This window comes from Panthera leo, chromosome A1, assembly GCF_018350215.1.
Source record: "Panthera leo isolate Ple1 chromosome A1, P.leo_Ple1_pat1.1, whole genome shotgun sequence".
In the NCBI taxonomy this organism is placed as follows: Eukaryota; Metazoa; Chordata; class Mammalia; order Carnivora; family Felidae; genus Panthera; species Panthera leo.
In genome coordinates this window covers 132,492,159-132,507,749 of record NC_056679.1, presented here as the reverse complement: position 1 = coordinate 132,507,749, position 15,591 = coordinate 132,492,159, and the positions used below count along the sequence as shown (strand labels likewise).

The window sequence follows — 15,591 nt, the reverse complement described above, 5'->3', positions numbered from 1 at the left end:
CACATGGACTAAGTTTATAGGAGTCCTTATCTAATGGAGTTGCATGGATGTGTTTAGTTATCCTTGCAGCTGAATGTGACAAAATGTGCAAAGTGTGGTCAAACAGGGAAGTTCACCTAAGCTTTGTTGTCCAGGGTTTTTTATCCGGAGTCAGTCACTATGCATGTGGGGCTTCCTTGACTGACTTCAGCTACTTGGACTTCAGCCATTTAGACCACAATTGCATTCACCATAAATCACATGATTGGAATAGACTCTTTAATAAAACTGGTACCAAGTGACCTAAGGTTCCAGGCATACATAAACCCTTTTTTTAAAAAATAGGCTTCATTCCCAAGTGGGGTTTGACCTCATGACCCTGACATCAAGGGTCACATGCTCTACTGACTGAACCAACCAGACACCCCTACATAAACACTTTTATCAGGTATAATATTACAAGACCTCAGAGGTCATCCTTCAGGAGTCCACCAGGGGCCTATCCTGAAGACAGGCATACTTTGATTACCTCCATTTTATCAGTTTTTTTTTTTTAAGGTTTGTGCTTAAATAAATATAAGAAATATTTGCACAACGGCACCTGTCTGGCTCAATAAGAAAAGCATGTGACTCTTGGTGTTGAGGTTGTGAGTTCAAGCCCCATGTTGGGTGTAGAGATTACTTAAAAAATAAAATTTTTTTTTTTTTCTTTTTAAGTCTATTTTTTTTCAAAGAGAGAGAGAGGGAGAGAGAGAGAATGCAAAGCAGGCTCCATGGTCACGATGCAGAGCCCAACACAAGGCTTGATCCCACGACCATGAGATCATGACCTGAGCCAAAATCAAGAGTCAGATGCTTAACTGAGTGATCCACCCATGGGCCCCAAAAATAAAATCTTAAAAAAAATTTGCCCAACTTAAGGTCACAAACATTTTTTTTGAATGTTTTCTTTAAAATTTTTTAAGTTTCACATTTATAATCCATTTGGTATTCATGTTTTTATATGGAATTAGTTACTGATAAGGTTGTATTTTCTTTCATATGAATACTAATTGTGGGTGTTCTGGAACAAATTGTTAAGAAAATTATATTTTATTTTTTGAATTTCCTTTGCATGTTTATTGAAAATTGATGGCATATATGGATCTATTTCTAGACTCCACATTTATTCTTCATTCTGTGGTTATTTCTCTTCTTTTTTTTCTGTGTGTCTTCTGTCTTTAGGTCAATACCACATTGTTTTAGGGGTGTTTGAGTCAGTCAGTTCAGTGTCAGTTCAGGTTTTGATTTCGACTTAGGTCAGGATCCCAGGGTCGTGGGATCGAGCCCAACATTGGGCTCCACCCTGAACAGGGAGCCTGCATGAGGTTCTCTCTTTCCCTCTGCCCCTTTTCCCCACTTGTGTGCTCTCTCTCTTTCTCAAAATAAATAAATAATTTTTTTTTGAAGACAACATTGTTTTATTTACTTAAGATTTATAATAAATCTTGAAGTAAAATGGGAGGGATTTTCTATCTTTGTTCTTTATCAGAACTGTTTTATATTTTCCTATAAATTAGAGTTGGCTGGTCATTCTGTCCCATAATTTTGACTGAGATTTCCCTGGTTCTGTAGTTTAATTTGAGGAACATTGACATCTTTAGCATACTGAGTCTCAATTCAGATCCAGGAGCCCTGTATGATCTCTGCATTTATTTAGGTCTCCATTTGTTTAGCATTTTTAAGATTTATATCATCAGTGTTTTATAATTCACTATATTAAAAGCTAAAAAAGAAAAAAAGGCTTTTAATCATCTCATGAATTCAGAAAGAATGTGACAAATTTCAATATTAATTCTTGATTTTTTTTTTATTTTAATTTTTTTTAAGCAACTCTCCTTCAATAGAAGGCTTGAACTCATGACCCCAGGATCAAGAGTCTCATGCACTACCGACTGAGCCAGCCAGGTGTCCCAATTCATGATTTTTTTTTAATTAAAAAAAAATATTTTTTAATGTTTATTTATTATTGAGAGACAGAAAGAGACAGAGTGTCAGCAGGGAAGGGGCAGAGAGAGAGGGAGACACAGAATCCGAAGCAGGCTCCAGGCTCCGAGCTGGCAGTACAGAGCCCAATGTGGGGTTCGAACTCACAAACTACGAGATCATGACCTGAGCTGAAGTCGGACACTCAGCCAACTGAGCCACCCAGGTGCCCCATCCCAGTTCATAATTTTTAAAAACAATTTAATAAATTGTAACAGAGATTTGCAGGTCTTATGCATTTTTGTCAAATTCATCCCTTTAGCATTTTGTATTTTTAGTGCTATTAAACTGGTATTCTTTTTTCAATTGTCAATTATTTATTGCTGGTATATACAAATAAAATTAATATTTATATATTGGTCTTCTATTAGTGAGTATGATAAACCCATTTATTCTAGTAGCCTTTTTGTAGATGTGCTGAGATTTTCTACATAGCTAGTCATGTCATCTGAGATCAGAGGCATGTGTATTTATTCCTTTCCATCTGGATGCCTTTTATGTTTTCCTTGGCTTACTGTACTGCTCTAGGACTTACAGTAATATAACAAAAGTGGTAGGAATGGACATTTTTGCCTTGTCCCTGACCTTAGTGGCAAGCATTCTCTTTTTCATCATTAAGTGTGGTGTTAGCAGTAGGTTTTTCATAGATGCCCTTGCAGACATTACCTTCTTTTTTTTTTTTTTTTTTTTTTTTTTTTTTGAGAGAGAGAGAGAGTGAGCACGTTTGTGCATGTTAGCATGAACTTGGAAGGGGCAGAGGGAGAGGGAGAAAGAATCTTAAGCAGACCCAATGGTCAGCACAAAGCCCGACTCAGGGTCTGATCTCATGACAGTGAGTTGGACATTTAAAAGACTGAACTGCCCAGGTGCCCCGGAAATTACCTTCTGTTACAAGTTATAAAGTCTTTTCTAAAATCATAAGTTATTATTGAATTTTGTCATTTATTTTTTCTGAATTCATAGGGAAGATGAATTCTTTTTAGTCTGTTGATATAATAAATTACATTGATTTAAGCATAGGGTATTATATTAGTTTCATGTATACAATATAATGATTCAACAATTCTATACATTTCTTAGGGCTTATCAAAATAAGTGTACCCTTAATCCCTTTTATCTGTTTTCCCTATCCTTCCATCCACCTCCCCTCTGGAAACCCAATATGTTATCTATATTTGTTATCTATATCCTTTTTTTCCTTTGTTTCTTTGTTTCTTAAATTCCACATGAGTGAAATCATATGGTAAGATGTCATTCTTTGTTTATGACTAATAGTCCATAGTACAGATTGTACCATGTCTTCTTTTTTGTTTTTTGTTTTTAAATTTTTTGATGTTTATTTATTTTTGAGAGAGATAGAGACAGAGCATGAGTGGGGGAGGGGCAGAGAGGGAGGAAGACACAGAATCTGAAGCAGGCTCCAGGCTCTGAACTGTCAGCACAGAACCCAACATGGGGCTTGACCCCACGAACCATGAGATCATGACCTGAGCTGAAGTCTGATGCTTAACTGACTGAGCCACCCAGGTGCCCCGTATCTTTTTTATCCAATTGTCTATTGAAGGGCACTTGAGTTGTTTTCATGTCTTGGCTATTGTAAATAATGCTACAGTAAACATAGGGATGCATGTGTCTTTTCAAATTAATGTTTTTGTTTTCTTTAGGTAAATACCCAGTAGTGGAATTACTGGATTATGTGGAAATTCTAATTTTAATTTTTTGAGGAATTTCCATACTGTTTCCCACAGTGGCCGCATCAATTTGCATTCCTACCAATAGTGCATAAGGGTTTTTCTCCACATCCTTACCAACATTTGTTATTTCTTGTGTTTTTGACTTTAGCCATTCTGACAGGTGTGTAGTGAATTGTTTTAATTTGCATTTCCCTGATGATTAGTGATATTGAGCATCTTTTCATGTGTCTGTTGGCTATCTGTATGTCCTTTTTGGAAAAATGATTGTTCAGGTCCTCTGCTCAGTTTTAATTGGATTATTTATTTTTGTTGACATTGTGTTGTATAAGTTCTTTACATAGTTAGATTTGAACCCCTTATCAGATATATCATTGGCAAATATCTTCTCCCATTCAGTAGGTTGCCTTTTTGTTTTGTTGATGGTTTCTTGGTGCAAAACTTTTTATTTTGGTGTGGTCCCAAGAGTTTAATTTTTTTTTTTTAATGTTTATTTACTTATTTATTTTTAATTTTTTTAATGTTTATTTATTTTTGAGAGAGAGAGACAGAACAGAGCACAAGCGGGGGAGGGGCGGGTGGGGGGGGAGACAGAATCCCAAGTAGGCTCCAGACTCAGCTGTCAGCACCGAGCCCAACCCAGGGCTCAAACCCACGAATCGTGAGATCGTGACCTGAGCCGAAGCCGACGCTTAACCAACTGAGCCACCCAGGTGCCCCTAATTTTGTTTTTGTTCCCTTGCCAGAGGAGACATGTCTAGAAAAATAATTCTATGGCTCATGTCAAAGAAATTACTTACCTGTGTTTTCTTGTAGAAATTTTATGGTTTTAAGTCTCACATTAAGGTCTTTAATCTATTTTGAATTTATTTTTGTGCATGGTATAAGAATGTGGTTCAATTTCATTCTTTTGCATCTAGCTTTCCAGTTTTCCCAACACGATTTGTTGGAGAAATGGTCTTTTTCCCATTGTATATTTTTGCCTCTTTTGTCATAGATTAATTGACCATGAAAGTATGGATTCATTTCTGGGCTCTATTCTGTTCCATTGATTTCTATCGGTTTTTGTGCCAGTACCATACTGTTTTGGTTACCACAGATTTGTAGTATATTTTGAAATCTGGGATTGTGATATCGCCAGCTTTTGTTCTTTTTCAAAATTGCTTTGGCTATTTAAGGTTTTTGGGGGGTTCTGTACAAATTTTAGGATCATTTGTTCTAATTCTGTGAAAACTGTTGGTGGTATTTTGACGGGAATTGCATAAAATCTGCAGATTGCTTCGGGTAGTATAGACATTTTAACAATATTGGTCTTCCTGTCCATTAGCATGAAGTATCTTTCCGTTTATTTGTGTCTTTTCCAATTTTTTTTCATCCGTGTTTTATAGTTTTCAGAATATAGATCTTTGGTTGGCCTCATTGGTTAAGTTTACTACTAGTATTTTATTCTTTTTGGTGCAGTTATAAATGGGATTGTTTTCTTAATTTCTTTCGGCTACCTCATTATTAGTGTATAGAAATTCAACAGATTTCTGTATATCCTGTGGCTATATTGAATTAATTGACTCAGTACATTGATTTTTTTAATTGGTATTAACTGTTTAATTAGCCATGCATTCCTAGGAAAAACCTGCTGTGTAATAATGTTTTTTAATTTATTGACGGACTTCATTTGCTAAAATTTTATTAAGGTTTTTGTATCTATGTTAATGAGAGATACCAGTCTGTGGTTTACTTTTCTTGTGACATCTTTGTTAGCTTTCATATCAAGCCTAATAGAATGAGTTGAGAAGTATTCTTTCTTCAAAAGAGTTTATATAGAATCAGTATTTTTATTACTTTAAATGTTTGTTAGAATTCACAGGTAAAGCCATTTGGAACTGGAGTTTTCTTTATGGGAAGATGTTTAGCCACAAATTTAGGTTTTTTATGACTCATCAGGTTTTCTGTTTTTCTCTGAATGAGTGGTATAGTTTGTGTCTTTTAAAGAACTTGTACATCTCATCTCATTTGTCCAGTTTATTAAATTTGTTCATAATATTTCCCCATTACCATTTTAATGTTTATAGTAATGTCACCTCTCTTGTAACTAATGTTAATAATTTTTGTTCTTTTTTCTCTTGTAATTAGCGTGGGTGATTTTGTTGACCTTCTCAAAATACCAACTTTGGGTTTCTTTGATTTTTTTTCCCTCAGTTTTCTTTTTGTTTTTCTATATCATTAATTTAAGGTTTTTTTAATCATTATTTTTTCTTCAGTTTACTTTTGATTTTATTTGCTCTTTTTCTTATGGTAGAAGTTGTCATTAATTTGGGAGCTTTCATTTTTCTCATATAGGCCTTTAGTTCTGTAAATTCTCATTTGAGTACTGCTTTTGTTTCACCCCAGAAATTTTTATTTTGTTTTTATTTTCAAATAGTTCATAATAATTTCTTATATTCTTACAGATTATTACTTCTTTGATTCATGGATGATTTAGAAGTGTGTTTTTAGTATTCAAACATTTGCAAATTTTTCCTGTTACTTTTCTCTTAGTTATTTTTAATTTAATTCTATTGTTAGATCATATTTAACGTAATATCAGTGTGGTTGCTTTGAAATCTTTGTACTTCATTTTTCTTTCCTATGTGTATTACCTTTTCTCTGTTCCTGTTTTCCTCTCTTTCCAATTTCTTGAATTGTGTATTTTTAAAAATAAAACCATTTTATTTACACTATTGATTTATTTGGTTATTTCTCCCCTTTTTGTGGTTTCGCTAAGGTTTATAATAGACATCTTTATTTTATTTATTTATTTGTTTGTTTACATTTTTATTTTATTTTGGGGAGAGATAGTGGGAGTGGGAGAGGCAGAGAGAAAGAGAGGAGGATAGAGGATCCGAAGTGGGCTCCATGCCGACAGCAGTGAGCCTGATGTGGGGCTCGAACTCACAAACTGAGAGATATGACCTGAGCCAAAGTTGGATGCTCAACTGACTAAGCCACCCAGATGCCCCTATAATAGACAACTTTAAATTGTCACTGATTTAGATGTGTAAAAAGCTCAAGTAAACTCTTGACATCAAGAAAGTGGAATACTAGCTAATATGTTAAAAAAACAAAAAGATACTAGAAAAAAAATCCAGATGTTCTTGTAATTTGCTGTAGCAACACAGAGTTCGTTTGGTGTTCCTCAAATACCTCACACATACTCTTGCCTCATTGCCTTTGTACCTACAATCTTTCTGTGTGGAACATTCTTTTGCTAGATATTGTCAGTGTCATATCTCTTGTCTTTATCTGCTGTGATACTCTTAACCTCTCTCCCTGTCATATTACCTAAAAGAGCCATTCCTGCTCCTCATTTCTGTGTTCCTATTTTGACTTTTTTTTTTTTTTTTTTCATGATACTGATTGCTCTCTGCAGTTATATATTTGCTTGTTTGGATTCTCCTGTTTGTTCATCTTTGAATCCTTGACTCTCTCAACTATGCCTGGTAGTCAATGATCAATAAATATTTGTTAAATGAATGATAATCATTCATGTTTGTTTCTGTATAGTCTTCTTAGAAAAGACACCTAATCTCCCTGATTACTGAAAACTTAATCATTTAATTGGATTTTAGTGTGAAATTCAAATTTATTACTCAAAACCCCTTTTTATATTTTTGAATTTAACAAATGAAATATTACAAAGAACTTAGTATCTGCTGTATTTTTTCCTTTCAAAGACTTTCTGATGGTCTTTTGCTCTTGATTTTTGAGTATTTATCCTAAACAAATAATGTAAATTTCACTCTCATTCATAAATATAACTGTTTATGGGATTACAGACTAAGTAATTAATTTGAATTGTTTTGTTCTAGTTCCAAAAATTGAGACATGATCTTGAATTGGTACTCTCTACTCTTCAGTCAAAGAATGAAAAGTTAAAGGAAGACTTGGAAAGGTATATTTATATTATAATTGCCTTTAGTCACAGATATATGTTGAATTGGCATTAATGTTTTATTTGGCTATTGTTGGTTTTGTTTTTCCATGTTTAAAGGGAGCAACAGTGGTTGGAGGAACAACAACAGATATTGGAATCTCTTAATGTACTGCACAGTGAATTGAAAAATCAGGTTGTGACAATTTCTGAATCAAGGTATTAATTTTGTATTCTAGATTTTTGAAATAGGAAAAAGTTTTTTAAATGTTAACATGAAATATATAGATGAAAATAGGGGAAATTTTATTAGAAATTGCGAGTTTTACTTTAATTTTTGCCAATTGTTAGTTACATGGCCTTTTATTAATGACTTGACCTGTAGTTTCCTTATATGTTAAATAGAGAATTTTACTTTCATAAAGCTAGTTACTTGGTTTGAACAAATGAAGTTTGAACAAAGTGTTTGATCAACTTTATGAGTAACCAGTTACATATACTCATTATTTTATGTATTTTATTAGTAAAATATTTCTCTTAATTTTTAAAAAACCCATTAGAATCTTAGATGAGCTGAACACTAAAATGCATGATATAAAAGAATATAAGGAAAAGCTCTTGATTACCTTGGGTGAATTTCTGGAAGATCATTTTCCTCTGCCTGATAGAAATGTTAAAAAGAAAAAGAAAAAGGTAAGTTTTAGAGAACAAATTCATGTAGCTATTTATATATGAGATTGTTTCACATAGGTTCAAATGTAAATTTTCTGATAAATTTTTGTAGTTTATTATACATTTCAAAGACACACAGATACATGTAAAGAAATCTTCCATCATCACATTATAATACTTTTTGAAAAATTAGAAGCAACCTAGTTGTTCAATAAAATAAGATTAAATACATTTTTTAATATATCCATATAGTGGGGGAAAATATACCTTTTAAAAATAACATATTGAACTACCAAAAGAGTTATTAAAATGCTCACAATTTATTATTAAATTGATTAAAAAAACAGCTAATTAGCGGGCTTTGGGGCGCCTGGGTGGCTCAGTCGGTTAAGCGTCTCACTTCAGCTCAGGTCACGATCTCACGGGCCGTGAGTTCGAGCCCCGCGTTGGGCTCTGGGCTGATGGCTCAGAGCCTGGAGCCTGCTTCCGATTCTGTGTCTCCCTCTGTCTCTGCCCCTCCCCTGTTCATGCTCTGTCTCTCTCTGTCTCAAAAATAAATAAACATTAAAAAAGTTTAAAAAAACAAAACAAAACAAAACAAAAAAACAGCTAATTAAATTTTATGAGTCTAATTTGTACTAAAAAATGTAATAGTGCCTCTGTATGGAGGCTAGGATTTTAGGTGAGATTTGTTTTTGTTTTTACTCTTTTCAAAATTTTCCATGATGAGCATACGAAACATTTAAAATCAAAAGATATCTGTTAGTTAATGTGAGTTCTTGACTATTTAACTAGTCAAATTTAACTATTTAACAATAGTTCTTGACTATTTAACTATTTAACTAGTAGTTACCATGTAACAGACCTTTTTCACAAAAGCAAATAAATATTTCATTTGGTGACAGAAGATTGGGAATAACTACTTTAATTCCTTTTTCAAAAACAGTGTATACTATAAATAAAGAGAGCTTGTGGAAGTGGGGAAGGCATTGAAACTGGCACCAGAATGATTTTTCTAAAATATATATTTTAATTATTTTTTAACATAAAACTGATAGTTCCCTTCTAGAAGTCTATAAACTCCTTAGAGTAATGAATTTATATTCTGGATTTTGCCTATCTCTTTAGCCTCCTTTCTAACCATTCTTTATTTATCTCTTGCATGAATCCATTCAACTGTACCCTGTAGTTCCAGCAAGTATGCAATGACCTGTCTTTTTGTGTCTTATACGTTCTGTTCCTTCTGCTTACAAAACATTTCCTATCTGATGAAGATAGCAAATTCTTACTTAAGTCACTTCAAACATCATCCTTTAATACTTGTGTGAAGTATTAAATGCAGTTTATGTGTCATTTTATTAGCATTATCACATGATTTTGTAGTAATCATTTATATCTATCTCTCTCTTCACCCACCCTGCACTCTGAGCTCCTTTATGTGTTGAATTCATTTTTGTAGGTCTATTATCTTGCTTATGTATTCTAGTATCTTCTTAGTTCTTATTTACTTGTTTGTTTTTATAAATGTTTTTTAATTTTTGAGATAGAGAACAAGCATAAGTGGGAGAGGGGCAGAGAGAGGGAGACAGAGGATCTGAAACAGGCTCTGAGCTGACAGCAGCAAGCCAGATGTGGGGCTCGAACTATGAACTGTGAGATTATGACCTAAGTCAAAGTTGGATGATCAACTGACAGCCACCCTGGCACCCCCATGAATTTGTATCTGTTGAATGACTATGACTATATTAGGAAAAGAAGAGGAAGTTTTCTTTGTTTTCTTATAATCTGTGTTTTTTATCCTTATTCTTCCCCTTCTTCATTGTAACTATGTGTTTCCCATTCTACCCATTGTTATTTGTATACTTTGTTCATTTCTAAAATTGTTGACAGCCTTCTGTTAACCATTTCAAGAAGTTCATGATTCCTTACCTCTTAATGATCATAATCATAGAATAACTCACATTTTCTGATTCCAGTCTTGTTTTGTTTTCACCATTTTCTTTAATCTATCAAGCTTCTCTACCAATAGAACCAGAGTTAAAGGATTCTGAAAGGAATCATTGATCACAGAAGCCATTATGGGTTTGTTAAGTTACATTTGATAAACTCACATTTTTAAAATGAAGTATATGGACCATTAATACATGTTACAAAATGATAGAGTACTCATTTTTTTTTTTCTCCCTTTGTCTGTCAAGCAGTAATACTGGATATATGAGTTAGCTTAAGCTGCTAGAGAAAAATACCATAGATTAGATGGTTTAAATAAAAGAAATATATTTTCTCACTTTTCTGGAGGCTAGAAGTCCAAGATCAAAATGCCATCTGAGTTGGTTTCTGCTGAGGCCTTCTTCCGTGGCTCTGGACAGCCATCTCTTGCTATGTCCTCACATGGCCTTTTCTCTTTTCTAGTGTAGAGAGAGCTCTTTGGTGTCTCTTTCTCTTCATATAAAGACACCATTCCAGTTGGATTAGGGTCCCACCCTTATGGCCACATTTAACTTCAGTTACTTCCATTTCCAAATGTAGTCACCAAGGAGGTTGGGACTTGAACATGTGAATTTTGAGAGAAACAATGCAGTCCATAACACTGTGTTTTGTCATTCAAAAATATGTACAAAAAAGAAAGAAAAAAACCCTGAATCCCTCTACCGTATTGTTAACATGAGGTGAACATCATTTGAGACATCTTCATAAACACATACATATATAGAAGCATAAATGGATTGATAGATGTTCAGATCAATGTAGTTTTGTATAGACCAATATAAAATAAGTATTAGATGGGGTACCTGGGTGGCTCAGTCTGTTAAGCATCCAACTGTTGATTTTAGCTCAGGTCATGATCTCATGGTTTGTGAGTTCAAGCCCTGCATTGGGCTCCACACTGACAATGTGGAGCCTGCTTGGGATTCTCTCTCTCCCTCTCTCTGCACCCCTCCCCAGCTTGTGCACACGCACGTGTGTGCACACTCTCTCTCTCAAAATAAATTTAAATAAACTTAAAAAAATAAGCATGAGATGTAATTTTACTTAAATTGATAGAAGAAAAATGTTAACTCAGATAAATATTTTTGTGCCTCAAGTTATTTTAGTTCTGGAGAGGTCCCTAATATAGAGAAAAAACAAATTACGAATAACATTATAAAAGATTAAAAGACCTAAAAAATGTTCATCTTTCAATTTTAGGCAGTATTCATTCACTCCCTGCTATTAAAGATGAAGAAATTAGCATTCTCCCTATAACACCATTACAATTTATTATTTGTTTTAACTTTGGCAGGTTTATAACATTTTTATTCTGTCTCATAACATTATTTATATATGTGTTTCATGTTCACATTGTATTGGATTCAATGCTTATCATCTTTGACCATTTATTTTTGAGTTTTTAAGTTAAACTAATTGATTTGATTGGTTTCTTTGAGAAGTAATTTGTTCAAGCAGAATTCCTGGGCATTTTATTTTTTGGATTCTTGACTGATAAAAATGCTTGGTTTGCCTTCATATGCAAAGGATATTTTTGGCACATTAAAAAAAAAATTTTCAAGACCTGGTAGGGATTGTTCCATTCTTCCGAAATAGGATGTGCTGGGCCATCCTGTAGATAGCTAGGCCAGCCTGTAGATACCTTTCTGCTTCTGAGTATATGTCTGAAGAGTTCTTTATCTTTGACCTTCAGTAATTTAACAGATACCTTACAGTGTTGAGTATCATGATGATTCAGTATCATTTTTGTTTTGAAGATGACATTTTTTTTTAAATTTTTTTTTAAACGTTTATTTATTTTTGAGACAGAGAGAGACAGAGCATGAACAGGGGAGGGGCAGAGAGAGAGGGAGACACAGAATCTGAAACAGGCTCCAGGCTCTGAGCTGTCAACACAGAGCCCGACGTGGGGCTCGAACCCACAGACCGTGAGATCATGACCTGAGCCGAAGTCGGACGCTTAACCGACCAAGCCACCCAGGCGCCCCATAGATGACATTGTTTTTAGGGGCAAATTTAGGTCACATTTCGTTTAGTGGAAATTTTATTTTATTATGGTTTATATTATTTTTCATATCCTTATGTTGAAAGTTTTTTTTTTCCTGCTCTGCTTTCATTATATTTTTCCTCTGCTTTTTCTTTGATTGTCTCAATCTGTGCTTTTTTGCTATTTATTTCTGTATCAGTTCTTTAATTCTGTTTCTTTCCTCACTAGTGAATGCTGCTTTTCTAAACCACTCTTTCATTGAATAAGGTATTAGAGGTCAGGAGATTTTGAGGTCTAGCTTTACTATCTTTACTCAGGAATCACATTCATTTTCACTATTTCTTTAAAATATTTGTAGTTATGTAAGACTTTATAAGGGCTCCAAGGTAATCTTTGACTGGTATCAGGAAAGTACAGGCTGTCACTGTGGTAGATGACTTTGCATTTAATTAAATGTCTGAACTCAAAAGCTGCTGATTAGGATTAGTATTATCTTGGAGGGAGATTTCTAGCAGAACCCCTTTATATGTTGTCCTAGATAGTAAATATATTGAATGATAGAATTAGGACTATATTTTTCAGCTGGCTAGACCTGGGCCAAATAAAATATTTAGTGAGGGACATAAAATATCTTTCTTGGGTTTGAAACATTAAAGAATGAAGGAGACATGTCTCAGCTAGATGTATGAAAGCGGCTTAGACATTTTAGATGATGGTATGCTGAGAGGTCAGCAGGGCAAAATTGATATTTAAAAGTTAATGAATAAACTTAATAAAATTCCAGCATCTATACAAGTATGAAAGTGAGTCTTCCTTTTCATCTTTGGTGTTTGAGTCACACTTGTATCATATGGAGACTGGTTTGAAAAAGAAAAAAAGATAAATTAGAGCACATTTAGAGAGCAACTATGATATTGAGGGGCTGCAAGTCTACAGATTATGAAAAATAATTGAAGGAACTAATGACAATTAATATGGCCAAGACTTGGTCTTATAATACCATCTTCAAATATTTGAGGAATCTTGGATTGCATTGGAATGGGATTTATTCTCTATCATTCCAAGGGAAAAAGAAGCAATGAATTGAGTTAACATTAAGAACTGTCAAGAACTATAGAAAGTTGAACAAGGCTCCCTGGGAAGTAAGTTTCCTGTCCCAAAGCTGTATAAATAGGGTTTGGAATGCCATTTGTTTGAGATATTTTGATTGGAAGCCTCAAAAATTAGACTGTGTTTTACATGAGTATATGTAAAAAAATATAATTTATCCATTATTTATTTATAGGTAGTCTGAATTGTACCTTCTAGTAATTTCACTTTCTTAGAGGTTGTTTGAACTTTGTTTTTATGAACGTGACTGTGTAGTACAAGCAGATTGTTTACTTTCAGAATTCTTTTAAAATCACCTAATTCTAAATATTTGTACTATGGTATACCTTGTACCATTGCAGGTAAGAAATACTAATTTTTAAAAATTTCGTAATAAATATAGTTTAATATTCTGCCACTGGCAGAACTGAGATGTTAATTCTTTGTTATTCACATTTCTGTCAAAGACAAACATTCAAGAATCAACTGCACAGCTGATAACACTGCATGAAATGTTAGAGGTAAGCATTTTGTGTAGTTGTTTTGTCTTCAAGATTTCTTTTAATTAGTGATTTCTAAACAATTATACACAGGCTTGAAACAGAAAATACTGCTTTAGTTCTTAAACATACCAAATTTTATTAAATCAATTTTTATTAATTTATCTTTACTATAAGATAGTTTGTTTTCTATCCATTACTAGAAAGAATATTGTCATTTTTAAAAAAGAACAGTTAGAGACTAGCCCTTAATCATATTCTTAAGATTCTTACTTTAAAAAAATTTTTATGATGTTATTTATTATTTGCACAGTGAAACCCTATGCTTTTACATTGATGGAATCTTTAGTTGGCACCTCTGTATTCTATCTGAACTACATATGTGAGTTTAAGGATTCTTTCCACATAGTTGCAGAAATCTGTACACAGTTTTAAACATGTTTCCATTTATTAATATGTAGTTTTTTTAAAAAGGAAGAAAATCGCTTATTTAAGTTAATACATGGAAATTATGACAAGCAATTATTCAAAGAGAAAAGAGATCAACATTCTTTGGTAAACAAATTTTTAATGTTTTATTATAGCTGTATCAGTTTTTTACTAAGGTATTATGAACGGTATTTTTTTCTAGATTCTTTTAAATAGATTATTTGATGTTCCACATGATCCATATGTCAAAATTAGTGATTCTTTTTGGCCACCATATATTGAGCTGCTCCTGCGTAATGGAATTGCCTTGAGACATCCAGAAGATCCAACCCAAATAAGATTAGAAGCCTTCCATCAGTAAAAGGATGGTCTCTTTTTTCACACAGTACTTAATGAATCTTGTCATTCAAGGATAATGGAAACACTGAGGATTACTTGGACAAAGAACATTATTTGCAAATCAAAGCACATAGTCCCTCTTTCATCCATAAAATGACACAAGCCACCTACAATTTATAAATGGTCCTTTCACATTCAATTAGTACCTTGGTGTTTTCAACTCGATGGAAAAGAATGCAAGTAAAAAACATTCTAGACTTAATCATAATAAACTTTTGATGTATCTTACTTCTGCAGTATTCTTTGTTAATTTATGATACTGTTACTGTAATGTTTTCCTTTTGAATTTGTGACAGTTTATTTTATGTATTTTGAGTTCCATTTGGTGCTTATATCTCTGAATTTAGCAATTATAATGGAAAGGCCATTTAATTTGTAGATGGCTTTAAAATTGACAATATCTGATATAGAAGGAATCGTAATTTAAAAGCATGTAGTAAATCTGTTCCATGTGTACTGCCTTATTTCTAGATTTAAAAATTGGAACAGAAACTAATGGATAAGTGTAGCATGAAAGCTATATCTTAATATGTATTATATAGCAAGTGATATATATTAAACCATGCTGTTTCTGTTTATTATTGCTAACAAAATTGTGTTCATAAAATTTTGTTAATTCTCCATGACCTTTCTGTAAATAAAACTCTTTGGTCTAAAAGTCTCTCTATCTTTTTTGGTGATGTGGCATGATATTTTAATAAATTAAATAGACTTTTTCATAGGTAGAAAAGTGAGGATATTATAGGACTCATTCAAGATTACATATAATCTAAACTAGAGAATTCCACATGCTTTTAGTACCATTAATTTTCTAAGAGGATGTAGTGTGTACTTTTATATTTGAAAATGCGGTCTGCTGTTTATCCACATTTCTTGCTTACCTTCAATACTTCATCTTTTTTAAAGTAAGCAAATACTCCTCCA

The 15,591-nt window shown here is 33.2% G+C and overlaps 1 protein-coding gene across 4 annotated transcripts in view; it reads left to right on the top strand.

Moving 5' to 3' along the window:
• CENPK (centromere protein K) overlaps positions 1–15,591 on the top strand; it is a 57,173-nt gene that overhangs the window by 20,111 nt on the left and 21,471 nt on the right. For 3 of the 4 annotated variants that reach the window (XM_042940264.1, XM_042940253.1, XM_042940271.1), the window contains exons 6-9: positions 7,541–7,623; positions 7,723–7,821; positions 8,163–8,295; positions 13,807–13,860. In XM_042940264.1, coding sequence (XP_042796198.1) covers positions 7,541–7,623; positions 7,723–7,821; positions 8,163–8,295; positions 13,807–13,860 — 369 coding nt within the window. Of the gene's footprint in view, positions 1–7,540; positions 7,624–7,722; positions 7,822–8,162; positions 8,296–13,806; positions 13,861–14,470; positions 15,326–15,591 lie in introns of those variants that run through there. The other variant, XM_042940257.1, reaches the window with a different exon arrangement.